General features: G+C 36.9%; 1 protein-coding gene across 3 annotated transcripts; it reads left to right on the top strand.

The window, feature by feature from the left end:
- Positions 1 to 546: 546 nt before the first annotated feature.
- Positions 547 to 24,238, top strand: LOC103483329 (BEACH domain-containing protein C2). Of its 3 annotated transcripts, none has more exons than XM_008439908.2 (32): positions 547 to 727; positions 1,752 to 3,833; positions 4,658 to 5,445; positions 6,496 to 7,212; positions 7,932 to 8,066; positions 9,378 to 9,482; positions 9,667 to 9,780; positions 9,927 to 10,003; positions 11,720 to 11,801; positions 12,179 to 12,511; positions 13,069 to 13,631; positions 14,042 to 14,126; positions 14,326 to 14,520; positions 15,158 to 15,703; positions 15,785 to 15,928; positions 16,070 to 16,546; positions 17,120 to 17,256; positions 17,814 to 17,883; positions 18,009 to 18,092; positions 18,499 to 18,555; positions 18,684 to 18,752; positions 18,824 to 18,910; positions 18,996 to 19,112; positions 19,705 to 19,854; positions 20,008 to 20,092; positions 20,173 to 20,293; positions 20,489 to 20,585; positions 20,670 to 20,783; positions 21,230 to 21,599; positions 21,721 to 22,508; positions 22,896 to 23,018; positions 23,560 to 24,238. In XM_008439908.2, exons 2-32 carry the CDS (start codon positions 1,811 to 1,813, stop codon positions 23,635 to 23,637), a joined length of 8,931 nt encoding a protein of 2,976 aa, XP_008438130.1. In that variant the 5' UTR covers positions 547 to 727; positions 1,752 to 1,810; the 3' UTR covers positions 23,638 to 24,238. The 3 variants fall into 3 exon arrangements, with proteins under 3 accessions (XP_008438130.1, XP_008438129.1, XP_050941866.1); XM_008439907.2 differs by having other exon boundaries at positions 547 to 858; XM_051085909.1 differs by lacking the exon at positions 547 to 727 and adding an exon at positions 937 to 1,078.
- Positions 24,239 to 24,656: the final 418 nt, after the last annotated feature.

Below are 24,656 nucleotides of genomic sequence, written 5' to 3'. Positions count from 1 at the left end.
TAATGATTATAAATATTAAATATATAATAAATAATGCTATTTTCATAATTTTTGATTAACCATGTGATACAGAAAGAAAAACGTAACACATCTTTCATTACAACAAATGTCTAAACATTTTAGGATCTCGAAATAATTTGAAGGTATTTTGTTCTTTAAAAATTTAAGTTAACGACTACAAATATCTTTTAACAAGAAAATTATAAAAAATATATATAAAAAAAGTTAAAATTTACTGTATTTTATAAATAATATTAATATTGTACTGTTTTAAAAAATGTCAGTATAGAATCTACCATTTTTATTATATTTGGTAAATAAATTAGTTAATTTTGCTAATTTTTGAATAATGTTTATCTTATTTTTAATATTACTTTGCACACTCCTCCCTGGTCTTCGTTGTTAAAATAAAATAAAATGAAATTTATATAAAAGAAATTTGTTTCAATTATGTATTTAAGCAAAAAAAAAAAGAAAAAAAAGAAGAAAAAAAGTATTTGGATTTTAATTTTTGACTCGGCAACAAATCCAACGGACGGAGCCTCATAAAATAGCTCCGTAATCTCCCCCTTCCCTCTCGCGCTCAATTCGCATCCTTTCTCTCTCTTCCACCCCCGCTAATTTTCTCGACGACCTCATTTCTCAATTTTCGCTTGGTCGGAGCTGTGAATCCACCTCCAAGATTTTCAGCTTCACTCCATAATCCGGCCTCACAATCAATTTTCTGGTTCAATCTCCTTCTCTCTTGCAGCTCCATCTTCATTCCCCTGCACCAACAATGCCTGATTCACTCTGATTCTCTCACATCCTTGCATTCCTTTGTTTTCCGCTTCATCTGTTTTGGATCCTTCATATCTCGTATGTTTATTTTCTTTTTGTCAATCGATCAATGTGCAATGCGTCTGTGGATGAATGGTGTGGCACCTGATTAAGTTTGATCTACTCACTACGGTTGTGTCTATGAGGTCAATCTTTGAAAGAATTGATGTTTTTGGTGAATTTAGAAAATGAAATGTTTCAGGTGGTACTGGCATTTGTAATATTGGTTTAAGGATCTTCTTGTGCTTTCTTTATGAAGGTAGATCTGCCACTTCGTTTAGAATAAAGATTTGTTGATCCGAGTCAAATTGAAACCACTAGCTTTGTGACCCGACATTCTTATTGGGTCGCGGAAAATTGAATTAGGTTGAATACAAAAGGACGATTGGAAATCATTTTTTTTTTCACGTAGTTTGCTTGCGATGGAAGCATATTAAGTTCCACTAGCTGCATGGTGGCGTCTATATTTTTCTATTTCCTCTCAAGGGGAGTTTGTTTTTCTAAACACGGTGAATAAAAGCGTCAACTTATGTTTATTTTTTTAGTCCGTCTCTCCGAAATTAGTCTGTGGGTTCTATCTTTTCATGAAAATCTTACTAAGTATGCCAGGTTGGGTTTATTTTGACTGACCTGCACGATGAACGTTTAGATGAATTTCACTTGGAACTTATATTTATTATCTATATAACATATTCTTTTAGAACTTCTATGCAGCGACGATATTTACAAATGTTATTCTATCCAGAGTGTTTGTATTTGGTGAATTGCCATTGATGAAGTTTTGTCTTAAGAGAGATATTTTTTTTCTTTTCAAACCATTTTTTATTCAAAACATCTGTTGAAAGGTCAAGTTAGAAGAGAGTATTCTATGGACTGAATAGTATATTTATTGAAGCAGATCTGTAATAAGATAAACTATTTCTCTCTTGTAGATGGCGATCGTTCTACAAATATAAATAAGTAATTTGCTGGATCTCTAAGACAGAGAAGCATGGAAGAAGACGAAGAAACTAAAACAGCTGCTGAAAATTCTGAGAACGATTCAGACAATGCAATTACTAGTGACGGACAGAAGAGCTCCCAGCCATTTCAAGACGACACAGATATCGAGAGTGATAAAGTCAATATAGTTAGTGATGGTGTAGTCTTGGGAGAGGTTAATACTGTCACTACAGTTGAAGATGAAGACCAGTTTGAGCAGGTATGTTTGAAAGACCTGGGGAAGACTGTCGATGAATTATCTGGGGGTCCTTTAGATTCAGAGCGATCTTCAAATTCTGAAGATGCAAGACTTTCTTCTGGTGCATTCCAAGAATCTTCCCAATATATCACTAGAACATCTGGTGCGGAATCTGACGACGCTACTGTTGGTCAACTACAATATGACAGCCATTCTTTTAGTCCAGGGGCTGATAAGAGGCCGGGCCATTCTATTAAACCATCAAACTCATCAGCTAGTTTCGACTCTGGATATTCTCCTCTTGGTTCACCACAAAAATTTAAACCAAAATCTGTAATGCCCAATGTGTCTCCGGAGTTGTTGCATTTGGTAGATTCTGCAATCATGGGGAAGCCTGAGAGTTTAGATAAATTGAAGAATGTTGTGAGTGGTAAGGAAACTTTTGGCAGCAGTGAGGAAATGGAGGGTGTCGCCTTTTCAGTAGTTGATTCTCTCCTTGCGACAATGGGTGGTGTTGAAAGCTTTGAAGAAGATGAAGAGAACAATCCTCCTAGCGTAATGCTAAATTCTCGTGCTGCCATAGTTGCTGGGGAGCTTATTCCTTGGCTTCCTTGTCTGGGTGATAATGAGATGATCATGTCCCCAAGGACTAGAATGGTCAGGGGACTGCTTGCTATTTTGCAGGCTTGTACCAGAAACAGAGCAATGTGTTCTATGGCTGGTCTGTTGGGAGTGCTTTTGAGGTCAGCTGAAACAGTTTTTGTGCAGGATGTAGGTTCCTCGGACAAATTGAGTTGGGATGGAGCTCCTTTATGTTATTGCATTCAGTATTTGTCAGGGCATTCACTAAATGTTTCAGACTTGCGTTCATGGTTTCAAATTATTACAAGGACACTGACCACCAAATGGGCAGCTAAGTTATTGCTTGCATTGGAGAAGGCATTGTGTGGAAAAGAGTCAAAGGGACCTGCAAGTACATTTGAGTTTGATGGTGAAAGCTCTGGTTTGCTAGGTCCAGGGGAAAGTCGTTGGCCCTTTTCAAATGGTTATGCATTTGCCACATGGATTTATATTGAGTCATTTGCAGACACATTAAATACAGCTACTGCTGCTGCAGCAATTGCTGCTGCAGCAGCAGCCAAGTCTGGAAAATCATCTGCCATGTCGGCTGCAGCAGCTGCAAGTGCACTTGCTGGTGAAGGAACAGCACACATGCCCCGTCTTTTTAGTTTTTTATCTGCTGATAATCAAGGAATTGAGGCATATTTTCATGCACAGTTTTTGGTTGTTGAATGTGGCAGTGGAAAAGGAAGGAAGGCCTCATTACATTTTACTCATGCATTCAAGCCACAATGCTGGTACTTTATTGGTCTGGAGCATACTTGCAAGCAGGGGCTTATTGGAAAAATTGAGAGTGAGTTAAGGTTGTATATTGATGGGGTATTGTATGAAAGTAGGCCTTTTGAGTTCCCTCGAATCTCCAAACCACTTGCATTTTGCTGCATCGGAACAAACCCACCTCCTACAATGGCTGGTTTACAGCGCCGTCGTCGCCAGTGCCCTTTGTTTGCTGAGATGGGGCCCATTTATATCTTCAAAGAATCAATTGGTGCAGAAAGGATGACACGCCTAGCGTCTAGAGGAGGAGATGCACTACCTTCTTTTGGTAACGGGGCTGGACTACCATGGCTTGCTACGAATGATTATGTGCATCATATGGCAGGAGAGAGTTCTCTGTTAGATGCAGATATTGCAGGATGCCTTCACCTTCTTTATCACCCTAGTTTGCTTAATGGTCGTTTTTGTCCAGATGCTTCACCCTTAGGTGCTGCAGGTTAGTGAATTTTCATGCCATTGAGTGTGTTATTTAAGAAATGACAGGCTACATATGGATCAGGAGGGCTATGAAATGTAGTTATCTTGGTTACTTGATGATTGTTTGGAGCATGGGTTAGACTTAGGGTGAGTTTGACTTCCTAAGTATAAGCCATGTTTGGGATGAGGGGTTTTCTAAGTCAAAGTTTGACTTGACAAATCCACAGGCTTGAATTGCCAAGTCTAAATGTCCTACTTTAAAGTTTCCTAAACCGACACCTGAAGTTCAGTTTCCTAAATCCTCTAGGTTTAAGATGTTGAGTCCATGTCCCAAATAGAGTGTTGGTACCTAAATATATTGATGTGTACATGCTGTTTTCCCAAATTCCATCTTTGATCTTTTGGCTACTCTGCTTGTTCATTCTTTTGGTGGCTCCAAACATATTATTTGGTTGGCTTTGATGCATGCTTTTTCTGAGCTCTTTGGGGCAAATGAAACTGTCAGTCTTTTTAGGAATTCTGCCTCTACTTTTATGTGTTATCTGGATACAGTTCTTACTTCTGTTTACAATTGGTGTAAATTTGAGCCTTCTTTTACTTCTTATTCTTTATCTTTTTTGCTTCCCAACTGGAAAGATTTCTTGTAATCACCTTTAGGTGTTGGGTTTTCCCTCTTAATGATACGTTTCTTCTCCAAAAAAACGTGTACATGCATGTTAGTCAGATCTGATAATTTTTCACTCAGTTGGCTTTCTTGAAACCAGGGACTTCTGAGTTTCTTTATGGAATGTTACACGATATCCCTTTTCATGCTGCTTAACTTACATTTCTTTCGTGATTCAGGTACACTAAGAAGACCTGCTGAGGTTCTTGGGCAAGTCCATGTTGCTACAAGAATGCGACCAGTTGAGGCTCTGTGGGCCTTGGCTTATGGAGGTTCTATGTCTTTACTTCCTCTGGTAGTAAGCAATGTGGATGAAACCAGCCTGCAACCCCAAGAAGGGAACAATCCTCTTTCTTTTGCCACAGCTAATCTTGCTGCCTCAATATTTCGAATAATCTCCATGGCTGTTCAACACCCAAAGAATAATGAAGAATTCTCTCGTGTTAGAGGACCCGAGATTCTGTCAAGAATTTTAAACTATCTTCTGCGAACTTTGTCCTCGCTTGATCCTGGAAAGCACGATGGAGTTGAAGATGAGGAACTCGTCGCTGCTATTGTCTCTCTATGTCAGTCCCAAAAGAGCAATCACATACTTAAAGTGCAGCTCTTTAGCACCTTGTTATTGGATTTGAAAATATGGAGTTTATGCAACTATGGACTACAAAAAAAGCTTTTGTCATCACTTGCTGACATGGTTTTCACAGAGTCATCTGTAATGAGGGATGCCAATGCTATTCAAATGCTTCTTGATGGCTGTAGAAGATGTTACTGGACAATTTGTGAAAAGGACTCTGTCAATACCTTTTCTTTAAATGAAGATCAACGTCCGGTAGGGGAAGTGAATGCGTTAGTTGATGAACTGTTAGTGGTAATTGAACTTCTAATAGTAGCAGCTCCTCCCTCACTGGCTTCGGATGATGTTCGCTGTTTGCTTGGTTTCATGGTTGATTGTCCACAACCAAATCAGGTATACATACCTTATGAATTCAAAATTGGCACTTGAGAACGTGGACAGATAATCTTTTTTTATTCTGAATTTTCTCCTTAGGGATTGGTATGGAATCCTCAAGGTTTAACCTGTTATCAATCTTAAACACTGAATATCAGCAGGTATATATATATAAACAACTTTCATTGAGAAAATAATGAAAAGATACACAAGCATACAAAAAAAAGAAAAAAAAAACAGAAAAAAGAAAAAAGAAAAAGAATACACAAGCATACAAAAAAAAAAAAGCCTACAAAATGAGAGCTCCTTTACAAGAAGGGACTCCTGCTATGCAAAATAATTGGTCTAATTTGACCAATAAAAAAAACTCTGACTACAAAATTCCTGGTCTCATTTGCAGCCCACAATTTATGTTGACTTTCATGTACTCACCTTAGGCATCTGTTGGAGATTCTAGAACTCCCGTGGGATTTATCAGAAATTTTAAAAGTTTCCCAGAGACCTCCCCCTCCAGATAAAAGCTCCAACGCTTTTTCTGTCAGCAAATAGGACAAAATGATGGGAAAATAATATGTGAAGAGAAAATTAAGTGATCTGAAAAATTAACACCAAAAAGTTTGTCCTTTTTCCTTGTAGCATGATTTTATCACAACAATGAAATTTGGAAGACTCATATGCTTCTCTATTTTACTTTCATTTTAGAATATTTGGGGAAAATTATTTGACACATTCATAAATCAGGAGGTGGTTTTTGGCATAAATTTTAAGTAAAACAAATCTAAAATCTGGGATTAGGGATGGGTGTTGATTTTTCATTTTAGTTGTTTGTTACCAACGATAACTTTCATTGTTATTGACATTAGCCAATTTTGGAGAGCTCTTTTGATATCTTTTGCTATCCGGATGAGGGAGGAGATCTTATTCATCTTTTATCGTGGACCTATTGTTTGTTGTCGAAAGAAGTGCCCTCCATTTACTGTGCTTTCTTGTGTTTTGTTCTTATACAACAACAATGATTTGAAAATTTCTAACTTTTTTCTAACTTTTTTCTAACTTCGCTCTTGCTAGGTTGCGAGAGTATTACATTTAGTGTACAGGTTGGTGGTGCAGCCTAATACTTCTAGAGCTCAGACTTTTGCTGAGGCTTTCATAGCCTGTGGTGGAATAGAGACACTTCTTGTTCTCTTACAGCGGGAAGTCAAAGCTGGTGATGTCAGTGATCCGGAAGATATCTCAACTGATGAAACTTCGTTTGTCCAGGAGTCTGGTGTAGACAATGGGGATGGAGTCTCCGAGAGAATCCTTGATGATGATATTGGAGCTGTGGAAGAAGAGAAACTAAATGTACCTGAGAAAGATTGGCAATTTGAATCAACTGAAATTGGTGGTATGAGACGCTTTGGTGCTGCCTCTCCTGGTGTGAGAATTGAGAGGATGCTATCTATTTCTGAGAGTTCTTTTGTCAAGAATTTAGGTGGTATAAGTCTTTCAATTACTGCCGACAATGCGAGAAATAACGTTTACAATGTGGACAAAAGGGATGGAATTGTTGTTGGGATCATTGGACTTGTAGGAGCTCTAGTAGCATCTGGCCATTTGAAATTTGATTCTTTTTCTCCTTCAGATGCAACAACTAACATTCTGGGTAGTGGGCTTCCTGATGTAGGTAGTAGCATGTTTGATGATAAAGTTTCACTGCTACTGTATGCTCTTCAAAAGGCTTTCCAAGCAGCACCTAATAAGCTTATGACGAACAATGTGTACACAGCTTTGATGGGGGCATCGGTATATCATCTTGTTCTGTGTTTAAATAATTCATACCTTCCTAATAAGCTCCAAAAAGTGTACTCAACGAATGTGTGCTTACTTTTTTAGAAAAATATACAAAACTTATCATTAAGGGAATGAAACAAGACTAGGGCTCTGAGATACAAAATCAATGAATGTGTGCTTTCGTGTGCAAGTCAGAGAAAAAAGTTCAACTGGATTGGGGGACTTGAATCGTTCCTGTTTCTTTTAGGACAGGCTTGGATCACCTAATTGTTTTAATATATATAGTTTTTCTATGTCATGCATATATTTGTATGTATTATCTCATGCTCCCTCATGGAGATTAATTCGATGTCTATTTAGGGTTGGAATTCTTGTCCTAAAATTGTATTTTTTCACATGTTTCATTTTTACCTCTAATGAAAGCGTTTTTTCAATCTCTAGGAAAGAAAAAGTCATGAAATGAATTGTAAAACATCTGCATTTTCTGGTGGGTAGAATTACCGGGAAATCATATAAAGATAACGTATAGATATTTTGTGAAACAAGATACCAAGTGCATGCAAAAAAATAAAAGCCATACGTTCTCATGCCTCTTTGCCTTTTGCAGTACCTTGTGTCCATGACTTTTCCTTCTCGAATGTGCATCTTCAAATATTTTATGAAATTTTTGTTTGATGATGTAACTTCTGGAAATTTCATTCATAATTGCCTTAATCCTTTTCTTTTTCCAGATTAATGCTTCTTCGGCCGAAGATGGGCTAAACTTTTATGATTCTGGTCATCGCTTTGAACACCTACAACTACTGCTGGTTCTTTTACGCTCACTTCCCTATGCATCAAGGGCTTTCCAATCCCGAGCATTACAGGTATGCCCAATGATAACTCGGCATTATTTCTCATTACATGCTGCAATCTCTGTTTTTTAGGAACTGTAATGAATATGGTTTATTATCTTTCTGATTTTTCATCCTTCTAGAACTAGAAATACATTTTGTAATTGGTTTTGGTCCTTCGATGGACCATAGCCTTTTCCATCAGTTTGTTCTCTGCCGTTATTCATCATACTACTTAGTCTCTCATCCACAAACAGGAAAAGGTATCATGTAAGGAAATTTATGAGTTGCATGGAAATTTCCTTGCATAGATTTGGTACTGCACTGGAATCTATCCATGCATATTTTTCTCTTGAAAAGGAAACATAACTTTTCATTGTTAAAATGCAAAGGGACTAATGCTCAAAGAGGCTAATCTATCCATGCATGTTAAAAGCTTTTCTTTTTCCTTCTTCGTTGTCTACAATGATTATATTGTCGTTGATGTCATGAAAAGTATCATAACTTGTTTATTTTGAATGAAATAGATACAAATATACCAGGTATTTGTTCACAATTAGTTAGGTTGAAAAACAATTGGCTGACTATTTAGTTACAGCAGTCGGTCAATTAACAAAACTAACAACCAACCCAACCTCTTGATAACCAAGTAACTTACCATTTTCGGAAGATGGGAACTTAAGCTTACAACTAAGAGGAAAATGGTAACTTATGTATACATCTAAGAGGGGCCTATGTCAGTCATTGTGCAGCTTACTCAGTAGTTGTGGACCGTGGTAGTTGTTGTTTTCTTCTTTAAATTATTTTTTATGTTTAAAAAAAGGGATTAGCACAAAATTTATGGAGGGGAAAATCAAAGAATACACGAGAACAAAGAAAAAGGATGCAGCAACCCAAGCCAACAAAAAGGACGGGTTACTCAAGGTGACAAGGGAAGCCCAAAAAGGAGCCAAACTAAACTAAATAGACAAGAAAGCTATTTGTTGCTTCTTGAGAGATGTGTGATAGAATGCACATGACTTTAAAGAGTTTCAGGCACGTACAACTTGATGAGAATTTCAGGAGTTCCCTATTAGCCCCACGGCCCCCAATGAATGCATCAAATTATCTATAAAGCAAGTTATTCCCTCGCCCACCCACACACACTTTTCGTGCTGTACACATCAACAGTGAGATCCATTGATGTGCTTATGTGGAGGCATTTAAACACCGTTAGATTTTTTATTTTCACTCACTGTTGCTGTTGTTTTAAGTCATTCATCTCTCCATATTTAATTGATTTATTGTTAACGTTTTTATTGATTACCTGTTTTAGTTTCTGAACTTTTTGGTATATGATTCCAGGATCTTCTGTTTTTGGCTTGCAGTCATCCAGAAAACAGGAACAGTTTAACCAAAATGGAAGAATGGCCTGAGTGGATTCTGGAGATTTTGATTTCCAACTATGAGGTAATGTTATCTGGTGTAAGTTTAGAATTTATGAATTTGAATGTGGTAGATGAATGGCTGAGTAGTACGTGTCTCCAATTATAAATTGTATTTATGGGAATCTTGTACTACTGGATCGTTGGGAAGGCTATGAACATTCCTTTTACCATATTTCATTTTCCATTTCTGGCTCATTCTTTTGCAGTTGGGAGAGAGCAAAAATTCTCAGACTACAAGTGTAGGAGATGTGGAAGATCTTATACATAATTTTCTGATCATCATGTTAGAGCATTCAATGCGCCAGAAGGATGGATGGAAGGTCAAATTTTATTTTCCTGTTTTTTCACATAAAACTGGTTAAATCTTATTTTATTTTGTGACTATCATGTTGGTCATATTACCTCCTTATATCTAGTTTCAATCAGTTGTATTTATTTTTGTTCTGTCACCACTTCCATTTTTCAGGATATTGAAGCTACCATTCATTGTGCAGAATGGCTCTCTATTGTGGGTGGTTCAAGTACAGGGGATCAACGAGTGAGGTACCATATTTATCAAACACCCCTTTTCTTTTTTAACATTGAAAAAACCATTTCTATTTCATTGTAGTCATTGAATCCACTTCATTAAAAAACCTCTTTCCTAAAGAAAAGTGAGTGGATTCAGAATTCGGATTGACTGTTTTCTAGATCTGTTTTTCAGTCTTCCATTCAGTTGTTGATAGTCACATCCAGTGTTTTTAAAGGCTCAAGGCGCACTAAGGCGCAATGGTCCTCTGGCGCCTAGGCGCAAGGCGCACAAAAAGGCGCAGGCTTTTTTTCATGAGGCGCACTATATAAAAAATAAAAAATAAAAAATAAAAAAAATAAAAAAAATAAATATATATATATATACACATACAAAATTGAAAGGAACAACAATGTATAAAATATAAGTAAATAACCAATGTGGAAATGAGAATTAACTCTAATGTATAAAATATTATAATATTAGTTTTCTACCCAAAAAACAAAACACAATAGAAAACTAGTCAGAATTCAACAACAATCGAAATAAAAGTTCATTCCTAAAGATCAAACTCATCATCACTAAATTGAACCTCATCTTCATTCACTCCTTCGTTGGACTTGTAGCCATCGGTATCTTCTTCGTTGGACTTATAGCCATATGTAAAACACGTAATAGGTATAATAGTTTTTTTTTTAATTACAGCCTAGCCCAAATAATAAAGCCCGCGTCTTTGGGGCTTTTGCGCCTACTGCGCCTGGAGGAAGGCGCGCGCCTCAGTCGCGCCTCTTCATCTGCGCCTCGCCTCTCCACAAATAAGCGCAAGGTGTGCATCTTGCGCCTAGGCGCACGCCTTTTAAAACACTGGTCACATCTTAAATGCTCTTTTGCGTCTGCGATTAGTAATTGAAAATGCATTAGACAGTAGGAAGATCACTAGATATACCCTTCTACTTCGAGTTGATGCAAAAGCTGAGCCCTAATCATTAATTATGCCACTGAAAATCTGTGAACCACTTCAACACGGTACTATCTCACTTTGATATCTCTCTAGAGCTGCAAATTGAAGTGTGATCACCTCTTGTCCTCATTCTCACCCAGCACACATGCTGTATTAAAGAACTTGGTTTTTTTTTTTTTTTTTTAAAAGGAGACAGCCTCGTTTATTAATAAACAATGAGACAAAAGCTCATGGTCTCATTCTTCACTACTAACACTGAACACTGAGTCTTCATCCTCGGACCCTTCCTTTACTTCCCTTTAATTTGTTGAGGATGGACATGGAACACCTCTCACGAAATCACAATCTGAGCCTGGGATTTTGAAGGGAGAATGATGAAATTGAGCATTTGAAGAGGAAGGAGTTGACCTTTATAAGTTATAAGCTTTCTTTTAGATGTCATTGTATTAGATTAATGACATGTATTACATTAATGAAAGAGTGTTTGAAACCGATAGTTCTCTATGACTATGAGGAGGTTTTATTCAATTAGGATCATGCTGTTTTCTCTACTTCACGTGTTTGCTTTACACAAGTACTTTAATTTTCAGTGACGAAATTCCAGTTATGTGTGAAAATTTTCCCTTCCCCCACTTGAATTTAATATTATTGTTGCTTTGACATTAGACGATTCTGCTTGCTGTTTGGTTTTTAGTGCATTTAAAGTCTAGTAATAATCTTGGATTATTTCTGGAAAATTATTTATTGCAACTTTCATGTTCTTTTGTACAAATTTTGTTCTTGTTTAAAGACGTGAAGAATCATTGCCGATCTTTAAAAGAAGACTATTGGGTGGTTTGCTGGACTTTTCTGGGAGGGAATTGCAGGCTCAGGTAGCTCTCTTTCTTGGAGATTTCCTCAGTTCAAAACATGCAATAATAATTCTGTTGTGGTATCAAGACATTCATTCTTATTCCTGTTTCTTTTTAAGTACGATATTTATCTTCCGTGTCTTCATTATGGTATTAACTGAAGTTCTGTGAAGCTGCATTATTTGAATTATTTTAAATCAGAAGGAAAATGTAATACTTCTAGTTATGCTTCATTTTATCTTCACTTAGAGTTATTCCTTTGCATATTAGCCTCCTAATCTCTCACATCTGCTGAATGTCTCAACTTGTTCAATAGGAGTACGGATAATTTTAGGCTGTCTCTTGCTTTTTTCTGTTCTTTTATACAATGTAACTTAATATTAGTTCATTATTGGCAGACTCAAGTTATTGCTGCAGCAGCTGCTGGTGTGGCAGCTGAGGGGTTATCACCAATAGATGCTAAGGCTGAAGCAGAGAATGCTGCACAGCTTTCAGTATCTTTGGTTGAGAATGCCATTGTGATATTGATGCTTGTTGAGGATCATTTGCGGTTACAGAGCAAGTTATCATGTGCTTCAAGTGTTGGTGATGGTTATACGTCTCCTCTTTCGCTTGTGTCTCCACTGAATAACCGCTCAAATTCTTTGAGCAGTATTGGCGGTCGAGAGCCACAAGAACTTACAAGTGTCCGTGGATCAATATCTAGTGAGCCCAGTGGACTACCTCTTGATGTATGTCTAAATTTCTTTATTAACTTTAAAGACTGAAGTCAGCATTGTATTTACTGACCTATTGTTTTGCCACTTGAGCTTTTTTTTTTCTTTTTCCCTTTTTCTTTTTTCCTTATTTTTCCTCCTCCTCTTTCCTTGTGGTCGGTAAACTGCATGCACACACAACACTAGAAAATCTTAAATTCTAGAGTTGGGTTTAAGGGTTAAGACAGTTTTCAACTTCAAGGCCAATGGTTACAACGACCTTACTGGAATAGGATTAGTTCTATAGGTTGTACAAAATATGTCTTTGAGTTCTAAGCTCAATGGTTCAAAAACTCTGTGGAACCATCTCTCATATTATTATTTAACAAGTTTTTTTCACCAAACGTCTTTCCAAGTAGTGAACTGCAGAAAGAGGGATCTCTCAGTACAAAAGTGTATTTTCTTGTGCACTATTGACATATCTTTAGCTAAGCTGGCTAATTTATGTAATAAATGATCAAATTTCTTCTTTCCACTGTTTTTTCCTTGTAGACTATGATTTTTTGAACCGACATTGATATTGTTTGAGTCAGGTTCTTGCTTCAATGGCTGATGCAAATGGGCAAATTTCTTCTGTGGTGATGGAGCGCCTCACTGCAGCAGCAGCAGCTGAGCCTTATGAATCTGTTTCATGTGCTTTTGTATCTTATGGTAGCTATGCGACAGACTTAGCAGATGGTTGGAAGTATAGGAGCCGATTATGGTATGGTGTTGGTCTCCCTTCAAATAAAGCCCTCTTTGGTGGTGGAGGCAGTGGATGGGAATCTTGGAGGTTTTTGGAAAAAGATAATAGTGGGAATTGGATCGAACTTCCTCTGGTAAAGAAATCTGTGGCCATGCTTCAAGCTTTACTCTTAGATGAATCAGGACTCGGTGGTGGGCTTGGAATAGGTGGAGGATCAGGTACTGGAATGGGTGGTATGTCTGCACTCTACCAGTTGTTAGATAGTGACCAACCATTCTTATGCATGCTTCGAATGGTGCTTCTATCAATGAGGGAGGATGATGATGGTGAAGATGGTATACTCATGAGAAATATAAGTATAGATGATGGGATTCCAGAAGGAAGAAAACCACGGTCAGCTTTACTTTGGAGGTATAAATACTGAATATTTTGTTGGGATGACGTAGCTATATTTCAGCATATGCAATTTAAATGTGAAACTTGAGATAGATTTTAGAAGTTAGTTTTGGACCAATATTTGGCATAAATAACTCAACGTTAGTTCTTTTACAATTCTCAACCCACTATTGTATGTCATTTAAAGCAAGGGCAATCAGACAGTTCTCTTTTCTCTGATTGTTTTCAATTGGTTGTGACTTCTGTAGAGTAAAATGGTTGGTATAAAGTTTTTACGTTTCTTCTGTATTCAAAATATTTTCTCTTATCCAGAAACACATGTCAGCATTACACTTACCTCATCATTGTAGTTTTATTTTATTTTATTTTTATCTAATTCTTTTTCCTTCAGAATGATGGATCTAATAGTCATTATTTGTGGCCAGTGTGCTTTCCCCTGTTCTTAACATGCCAATATCTGATTCCAAGAGGCAGAGAGTGTTGGTTGCTTCTTGTGTCCTCTATTCTGAGGTTAGTGATTGAATAACTATTCCAGAGGTTCAGTTCTTACTTGCTTCATCTGTAGCTTTTGCAACATGCGGTTATCATTGCTTGAGCAAGACCAAGTATCTGTCTCGGCAATATTTGATTGCTTGGTTCTGTACTATTATTCTTTGCAAATAGGTGTTCATGTTCTATTATATTGCCTTGTTCAAAATTTTTCTTACAGGTTTGGCATTCAGTTAGCAAGGATAGAAAACCTCTTCGAAAACAGTACCTTGAGGCTATTTTACCACCGTTTGTTGCCATTTTGAGGAGGTGGCGGCCTTTATTGGCTGGAATTTATGAACTTGCCACTGCAGATGGTTTGAATCCTCTAACTGTTGATGACCGGGCATTGGCTGCTGATACCCTGCCAATAGAGGTATTCAGAACGTTATTAGCAATAACAATCTTAAAATGTGCTTAAAAGTTTACTTTCCTTGTTTCTTTCAGACCAAAGAGACATTATTTCAATGCAATGCTTACCAATTTCTTATCAAACATAAAAACAGAGGAAAGAATAGAGACACAAGAAGCAATGGTTCCAATTTTGAGTATGAAATACATTAAACTTATTTTGATAATAAATCTTTCGAGCAAATGGGAAATACATTAAACTGATATTCCAAAAGAGAATGACATTTGTGATAATAATAATAAATTTCGAGTTTGAAGTACATAAGCTAATTTTGCATATAAATGCATCAACCCATTTACTTTGGAATTTCTTCTGGTATAAAAAAATATTTTTATAAACATGTCCTTGTCGTGTTTGTGTTATAGATTTTTAAAAATGACGCGTCACTTTGTCGTATCGTAATCGTATTTGTGTTTCTCAGGTTGTTTGTGTCTTTAATCTTTTATCATTCTTTTGAGTGACATCATTATTTGCTGTACTTGACACATGTAGGAGAGTATCTTCCTCTTTTCATATATCAACATATTCGATTATTTTCATTCTTATCACTACTTTTCTTTTCCCACTTAGTGTTTACTAAATGAGTTTTCATCTCTGTCAGGCTGCTCTTGGCATGATAGCTCCAGCATGGGCTGCTGCATTTGCATCGCCACCAGCAGCCATGGCATTAGCAATGATTGCTGCTGGTGCCTCTGGTGGCGAAACTACAGCTCCTGCCACTACAACACAACTAAGGCGAGACAGTTCCTTGCTTGAGAGGAAAACAACTAGGCTCCACACATTTTCCAGCTTTCAAAAACCTTTGGAGGTGCCTAACAGACCACCATCTTTACCAAAGGACAAGGCTGCTGCAAAAGCAGCTGCCTTGGCAGCTGCTCGTGATTTGGAGCGTAATGCAAAGATTGGTTCAGGAAGGGGTCTTAGTGCAGTGGCCATGGCCACATCAGCACAGAGGAGAAATACTGGTGACACGGAACGTGTAAAGCGATGGAATAATTCAGAAGCTATGGCAGTTGCCTGGATGGAATGTTTGCAACCATTTGACACAAAATCAGTCTATGGGAAGGATTTTAATGCTTTATCTTATAAATTCATTGCTGTCCTCGTAGCAAGTTTTGCCTTAGCAAGGAACATCCAGCGCTCTGAGGTCCATATCACATTCTCTTTCTCTTCCTCTCTCTGGTTTTGCCTGTGTGTAATGGCTTTGTTTATGTTTCTGACTCTTCAGGTTGATAGGCGAGCCCAAGTTGATGTTATTGATCATCATCGCATGTGCAAAGGAATTCGTGCCTGGAGAAAATTAGTGCATTACTTGATAGAAATGAAATGTCTCTTTGGTCCTATTGGGGAACATTTTTCCAAACCTTCACGTGTATGTTATGAAATGTTGTCCCAAGTGAAGATTAATATTTTACATTTTGCTGTATTCATACTGATTTAAGGGACTGGAGCTTTTTTTATCTACATTTGTCTGGGCTGCATTTGTCACTGATGCACGAATATCAATTTTTAGGTTTTCTGGAAGCTAGATTTGATGGAAAGTTCTTCCAGGATGAGACGATGCTTGAGGAGGAATTACAGAGGATCTGATCATTGTGGTGCTGCTGCCAATTATGAGGATCAAATTGACTTGAAGAATGGGGAAGAGGCATTGAGCTCATCAAATGCCTCTATATTAGCAGCAGATGCAATAGCTATAGAGGCAGTGAACGATGATGATGAACAAATGGAAACTGATAGTTTAGATGGTAGGACTGATGATGTAGAACAAAGTGCTGGGAATAGCTCAAAGTTGACTGAAACGTCTGAACAGAACCTCCAGGCATCGGCAGATTCTAGTAGTACACAAATTGTGAATGACCAAGAGTTAATTCAAGGTTCATCACCAGTGGCACCAGGTTATGTTCCTAGCGAGCTTGATGAGAGGATTATTCTTGAGCTTCCTTCAACAATGGTCAGGCCACTAAGGGTTATACAAGGAACTTTCCAAGTGAGTTCTTGTTTCAAACTTGAATTCTTATGGCCTCATTTCTTTCGTTGTTTATGGAAGTTGTTACCATTATCTTTGGCATATGAACACTGTGTTTGAGCTTGGGTAATATCTATGATTAGAAAGATTAGAAAAATAGTGCTTCAATTTTTCTACTAGGGAGTGAGTTTTTCGTTAGGAGATGAGTAGTAGTAGTAGACAGGAGAGGGATGGGGACTTAATTTTAATTATTACTTCATATTAATTTTTATTAGTTAGCTACATTATTTTCCAGCAATTAACTTAAGATGAATAAAATTTCACCAAGAACTTTAAAGCTGCAGTTCAGCTCATAAATCAGAAAATCTCATACAAGGTTGAAGGTTTATTTACTCGATCGAGCATGAGATCCTATCCTGGGATTTAAATAGGCCACTAAAAAATTTGTTATTAGTTTCGGTGGTTGCACCAATGAGCCAAATTGACTTGCCCTCTCCGACACATTCCTAACCTAATTTCTTGTAACTTTCTACAAAATGATTTCTCTTTCAGTTTGTTCTACTCGCACATCCTTTTTCTTATTTGATGATACAGGTCACAACAAGGAGAATCAATTTTATAGTTGATAGCAGCGATCTCAATACAACAATGGATTCCAGCTGTAAACCAAAAGACCAGGAAAAGGACAGGACCTGGATGATGTCCTCTCTCCATCAGATTCACAGTCGAAGGTGATGTCAGGACAGTCTTATCATACTGTATATTTAATTTCCCTATCCTTTGATATGAATTTAATTAAGCAATTCTTTGTTATAGAACTATTGAGTTTTAGGTAGAAATTACAAGTTTTGTCCTTCAATTCTTAATTTGATCATTTTGTCCGGTCATCCGTACATTAAATTTCAATCTTTATTCCCAAACCATTAAACAACTATACCGATAGCCATATCTCATCTTTATATTACAAAATGCCCTTGGTAATTGTCATTGGTGGTTAAAACTAATTACCTGAATTATGGCTTCAAAAGTAACGAACTAAGGAATGACAGTTAACTTATAGCTATCATACCAAAGAATCAATTACTATTTCACAGCAAGGACTAAGCTTGTAAGAACGAGCTCTAAGAAAGAATCTTTACATTACATAGGGTGTACCAGTACTTCATATGTTCCTTGTACCATTATAACAAATAGAGGATCGTGAGGAAACTACTCTTTTAAACTACTTCTCTAGCCAATGTGGGACTTTTTTTGTATTTCTTAACGGTACTCTACTTTCCCATTGCAGGTATCTCCTAAGAAGAAGTGCTCTTGAACTGTTTATGGTTGATAGATCAAACTACTTTTTTGATTTCGGGGTAGACTTTACACGCCTCTAGTTACCTTTTTCTTCCTTTTCTTATGTTTGCTCCGCCATCCCAATAATTTTTCAGTAGAATCTGACTGACCATTTTTCTCCTGTATGTCCTTTCCTGCTATTAAGAGTACCGAGGGACGGAAAAATGCGTATAGAGCAATTGTTCAAGTTCGACCTCCTCATTTGAATGATGTATATCTAGCAACTCAGGTTAATATCTTTTTCCTTAAGACTCAGGTTAAGTTGCTGCATCTGTGTATTACATTGACAATTGTACAATTAATCATCCTCTCCTTTTAATTATTGTTCAATATCTGTTGCATGCAGCTTATGCCAAGTTCATCTATACTTAATTTTTTTCACTTTTTTCCTGAATATAACATTCCAAGCATTATCATGTCTGAAGACCTGATTCCTAATAAAAGAACTGGTTCATGATATCAATCATTGTGATCTCAGTGAGCTTAACTGACATGTGAAGAATCTGGTCAGATGATTGGTAGTTGGCCTTGTAGCATGCTATATATGTGTGTTTGCCGATAAAATAAACATAAAGAACTTCTTTCTGCTTTTACATTCTGTATTACAGTAGTTATGATTCATTTAAATTTTATAGAGGCCCGAACAACTTCTCAAGAGGACTCAGCTTATGGAGCGCTGGGCTAGGTGGGAGGTATGACCTTAAGTTGGATGACCTTCGTTTTATCATGGATTTTTTGTGTACTTTTTGAAGTTACAGCTTTAATTCTTGGATCCGTGTGCATGTTAATAATGGCTAACAAGATCAGGAATCTTTTGCAGATTAGTAATTTTGAGTATCTAATGCATCTCAATACCCTGGCTGGGCGTAGTTATAATGACATTACTCAGGTAGGTCATTTTGACAATTTTCATGTTTTGATGAGAAATATATCTTTTGCACTAAAAATTGCTTCTTTCAGTACCCAGTTTTCCCATGGATTCTTTCTGATTATACTTCAGAGAGTTTGGATCTTTCTGATCCTTCCTCATTCAGAGATCTTTCCAAGGTTTTCCCTTCAAGCTCTTCTGTTCATTCTTTTTAAACTTAGGAAGGCTGTCAATTTAACCATAAAACCTGAAATTCTCTTGCAGCCTGTTGGTGCGCTGAATGCTGATCGCCTTAAGAAGTTCCAAGAGAGGTATTCAAGCTTTGAGGATCCAGTCATCCCCAAATTTCATTATGGTTCTCATTACTCAAGTGCTGGAACTGTACGTTTTCCATTTCTTCACCATTGGGTGCTCTAGTTTACGTACTTGTTGCTTCTAAGGAGTTTAAATACTGACCTAAACATAACTCAATTGGCCAGACAAACCATTACTTACCCTTTCCTTGTTGATCTCAAAAAGGAGTTTAAAAACATGTAAGACCAAAACCTTTGGCACGAAGAATAACATCTAGGAAGTCCCAATCAGCAGTTTTAAAAGCACTTTCAATATCTAATTTAATCACCTCACCTAGTTTCTTAGATTGAGTTGGAGTTGTGGGGGATCCAGAAAAAATTACCTCCGGAAATTCTGAACATGTGATTCAATTATAGCTTTATCTTTCCGTTCCTTTTGTAGTGGTCATTTATATTTTATGCCTAACCTTGTTTATGTTGAGAACCCAACCTAGTGTATGGTATTCTGCTATGTTCTTATTTTGTTATTCTGTATGGTGGTGTACAAAGTCTTTTCCCCTCAGTTTTGCTATACTCCGAAGCCAATCACTTTGTCCTTCCTGAACTTGAAATTTGTACATCTCTATCAATTCAATTGGATCATACTATATATATCTGAAATTTTCATATTACTTTTGCAGGTGTTGTATTATCTTTTTAGAGTTGAACCATTTACAACTCTCTCGATTCAGTTGCAAGGTGGTAAATTTGATCACGCTGATCGGATGTTTTTGGATATTTCTGGTACTTGGAATGGGGTTCTGGAAGATATGAGCGATGTGAAGGAATTAGTGAGTTCGTTGATTCTGAGCGTTTTATCTTATTGTATATTACGTTGTTATTAATTTGTTTCAAGAACTCATCTAGTTTCATCATTTACAAGAACGACTTGATTAAGTAATGATGTCGTTATCCAATAAAATGGTACCCTTTATTTCTTGCAGGTTCCAGAGCTTTTTTACCTTCCTGAGATCTTAACAAATGAAAACGCGATCGATTTTGGCACCACTCAATTAGGGCAGAACCTTGGTAATCCTTAAGGAATATACTTACCATCTATTATTCGTATGCCAGTAAGTTTCTCATTTAGATGTTATTTAACATTCCAGATTCCGTCAAACTCCCTCCGTGGGCTAAAAATCCAATTGACTTTATTCACAAACATCGGATGGCTCTTGAGAGCGAGCATGTATCAGCACATTTGCATGAGTGGATTGATCTCATATTTGGGTAAGCTGTTTACTTCATTGAGGGTTTTCTTTAATCCTGTTTACTGGATTTTCAGTGTTTATAAGTTAGTATTATTGGGTTTTCCGTGTTTGGAAGTTGGTATAATTTCTTAATTTTTTTGTTCGATCTCTCTTCTCTCTTCAACTTTGAGCTGTTTCTATTTGATCTAACATCTATGGGGATTTAATGAATCAGGTATAAACAACGAGGCAAAGAGGCAATATCAGCTAATAATGTCTTCTTCTACATTACTTATGAGGGCACAGTTGATATTGACAAAATATCTGACCCAGTATGTTCACCTTCGTTACAATTGATTCCTTCAAATTTCAGGGTCTTTGTTTAATTGTTTTTTTTCCCTAATTTCTGGAAACAGGTACAACAGCGTGCCACACAAGATCAAATTGCCTACTTTGGTCAAACTCCATCTCAACTTCTGACTGTGCCTCATTTGAGGAAGAAGCCCTTAGCTGATGTCCTCCATCTGCAGGTATATCTGATGTTTGTACTTCTGATAATGTACATGCATGTGTATGTGGGAAGGTCATGTTTGTAATTTGGCCAATAGGAAGCAATGGAGGTGACCTCTCTTCTTTCCATGTTTGAGGGTGTATTCTTAGGGAGGGGAGAACGGATGTCCGTGTTTGGAACCCTAATCCTAGTAGAGGTTTTAGGAGTAAGTCTTTGTTTAATCTTTTGTTAGATCCGTCTCCTTACTTTGAGTCGGTTTTTGATATGGTCTGGAGGACGAAGGTTCCCAGAAAAGTTAGGTTCTTTATCTAGCAAGTCTTGCTTGGTGTGCTAACACTGTGGATAGGCTTATTAGGGAAAGTGTTTAAAGTTGAATAAAGTTTGTGATAGCTCAAATTGCAGACTTGTAGTTTAATTTTTCTTGCGATGTGTACTCATTGGTTTGCCATTATATTTTCATATTAGACAATCTTTCGGAACCCAAAGAGTGTCAGATCCTACCCGGTTCCCACCCCTGAACGCTGCAACCTACCTGCAGCTGCGATTCATGCTACTTCAGATACTGTTGTTATCGTTGACATAAATGCACCTGCAGCACATGTAGCTCAGCACAAATGGCAACCCAACACACCTGATGGCCAGGGTGCACCATTCCTCTTTCAACATGGAAAGTCCTCATTGAACTCCACTAGTGGAACATTCATGCGCATGTTCAAGGGGCAGGCTGGTTCCACGGCTGATGAGTGGCAATTTCCCCAGGCACCGGCATTTGCTGCATCTGGAATCAGGAGCTCGTCTATTGTTTCCATTACTTGGGACAAAGACATAATCACTGGTAAGTATCTATTCAAGAATTTCAGAGGCATATGTATAATGATTATTCGCAGTTTTATGCTCATCTTCGTATTCTCTAAAATAATATTTATCTAGCTCCTATTTTTTTGCTTTGGAAATAGGTGGACATGTTGACAATAGTATCAAGCTAATATCCTCGGATGGAGGAAGAACATTGGAAACTGCCTATGGGCACTGTGCTCCGGTAACTTGTCTCAGTGTTTCTCATGATAGCAATTATCTAGTAACTGGATCCCGTGACACCACTCTGCTAGTTTGGAGAATACATAGATTGTCAACCCCTCGTTCAAGTAGTGTATCGGAAACTACAATGGGGACAGGCATGTCCAGATCAGGCAGTGGTAGTAATTTATCCTCTATATTAGCAGACAAAAATCGGAAGCATCGAATTGAGGGTCCAATACACGTTCTTCGAGGTCACCACCGGGAGATTGTTTGCTGCTGTGTGAATTCAGATCTTGGTATTGTTGTTTCATGCTCTCAATCATCAGATATTTTGATACATTCCATCAGGAGAGGTCGCTTGATCAGAAGGTTGGCTGGTATAGAAGCCCATGCTGTATGTCTTTCTTCCGAGGGAGTTATATTGACTTGGAACGAATCACAATGTACTCTTTCAACCTTTACGCTCAATGGAACTCTAATTGCTAGAGCACCGTTTCCGTTCTCTTCTAGCATCAGTTGTATGGAAATATCTGTTGATGGGGAGAGTGCCTTAATTGGAATAAATTCATCAAAGCAAACCAATAAAACCCACAATAATAGCTGGGATTTTAAGTCGAAGAAGCCAGTGAATGAACTTGATCTCACACCCGATGAAACTCTGGAAGACGACAGATTGGATGTTCCGGTTCCTTCTGTTTGCTTCTTGGATCTGCATACTTTGAAGGTATTAAACTGAATTAATGATACGATAAAGCCCATTATCTCCAATACTTTTTGTTCTTTGAATGGGAATGTAAACGGCAAAACTAACGACTGCTAATATGATAACTTGAATAATCTTGAATGATCCACATATTGCCATGTATTTAGATAAGAAGACAATGTTGAGATTTGTCTATATCCATATCCTTGAGTGTTAAAGATACAAAAGCAACTTTCAGGTATAAGAACGAGTCTTATTATTATACCACGTCCTTGCCAAAAAAAACAAAAAAAGCCATGGAACTCGTATATGCTTATATCAGTGTTATTTAGCTTTTCGACTTTATATGAATGCCATTACACACTTTTCCAACACGATTGATACACATTATGTTTCTTTATCCTACAGGTTTTCCATACGCTGCGACTCAAAGAAGGGCAGGATATCACTGCGCTGGCATTAAATAAAGACAACACAAATCTTCTCGTGTCAACTGCAGATAGGCAGTTGATTGTTTTCACTGATCCCGCTGTAAGTATATAACCTTTCCATACTTCCATGGATATTTTTAGTAATTCTAAATGATTCTTTCCTATTTCTTAATTGATTTCATGGACCCATCTGTTTTTTTGTCTGAAATTCAAGCTTGTAAGTACTACTTTCACCCATTGGTTTGACTCTCAAGTTTTGTAAACTAAAAAAAATGAATTAAAAAATTTGTTCTTATTTTTGGAATTTGGTTCATAATTCAAATGTTTTTAAAGGGTTGAAAGTTACAGTAAAGAAATTCGAAGAAAACTGAATAGAAAAACAATATTGTTATTAATGGGATTAACTGTCCTGCCTAGTTTAAAACAATGTCTCGTCTTGCCTTCAAAATGTTATCCAAACCCTTTACGCCTAAAGAGGAAAAAATCTTTGCTTTATCAATGTTAAAACATCCGTAAAAGTTCTGTATAAGAAAAAAAAAACCCTGTAAAAGTGAAAACGAGGTCTGGAGCTGAATTATGTAGAATTATTATCTTCCGAAATCGTCTTGTTTTGATACTTTCTATATCATTATTCTGTTCAGTTGAGCTTGAAAGTCGTGGATCAAATGCTGAAGATTGGCTGGGAAGGTGAAGGGCTCAGCCCCCTTATAAAGTCGTAGCCTTTTGAGGCAAACAAAGCATTCAATACTTGTATAGTTGGACAAATTGTGGATCATATATATATTTGGCTACCACCGATACATCAATGGAAATATCTGGTTGTGGTTATTTTTTCTCTCTCAAGCACGAAGTGGAACGAGATCCAAGCCGAGGCCAGCCCTATGTTTGCTAGGTTCGCCTCTTAATTTGATGCTATATTGCTCGCTATCACGTCGTCATCACGATTGAGATGCAACTCCCAGTCCTCCCTCACACTTGCTGTGCAACATCTGGACCTTTTTCGGTCACCCGTTGTAAAATATGTAATAGAAGACAAGCCCCAAATCATATATATATATATTAGCCTTTTAGATATTAGAATATTACTTGAGGGCCATTCTTTATGGGATCCAGTTGTATGTATGTCATGTCATGTCACTGTTAGTTGAAATTATGAGGCTTTTTAGGCACTGTGCTTGAGGTTGAGCTTTCAAGTTTTGTCCATTTTTTCATTTGAGAATCAAAAATTTACCTGAAGAGCTCTTCCATTGTTGTGTATATTATATATTGATGTTATGTTATTAATTCTTACAGGCCAGGCATATTATTTAAAGAGCCAAATCATGGGTATGGTAAAGACACCATGATTCTTCTTCTAAAGTGAGATGCAAATAAATATATATATATATATAAATAAATGTACATGTCGTATTGTTTTATGGATATAGATATTGAAAATGGATTATGCATGTGTTTCTATAAACGTGTTTAATTTATTAATTTTGTACGTAAAAACTAAAGTTCAACAATTACTTAGTTAAATGTTACATTAATAAAATGTTTAATCAATAAGAAATAAAAGTAATGAATACATTTCTATTAAATATTTAATAAACATAATTAAATTATTTTAATAAATTATTAAAAGAACCATTAAATTAATGTAAAGCAATGTAAATATTGATAATTAATAGTAATAATTTATATTGTATAGTTTTGTTTTTGGAAACCTAATATTAAATAGGCCACATAATGCAAA

The sequence above is a fragment of the Cucumis melo genome, chromosome 6 (assembly GCF_025177605.1).
Source record: "Cucumis melo cultivar AY chromosome 6, USDA_Cmelo_AY_1.0, whole genome shotgun sequence".
NCBI lineage: Eukaryota > Viridiplantae > Streptophyta > Magnoliopsida > Cucurbitales > Cucurbitaceae > Cucumis > Cucumis melo.
Note: the sequence above shows the minus strand (reverse complement) of the source record. Positions and strands in the feature narration are given on the sequence as shown.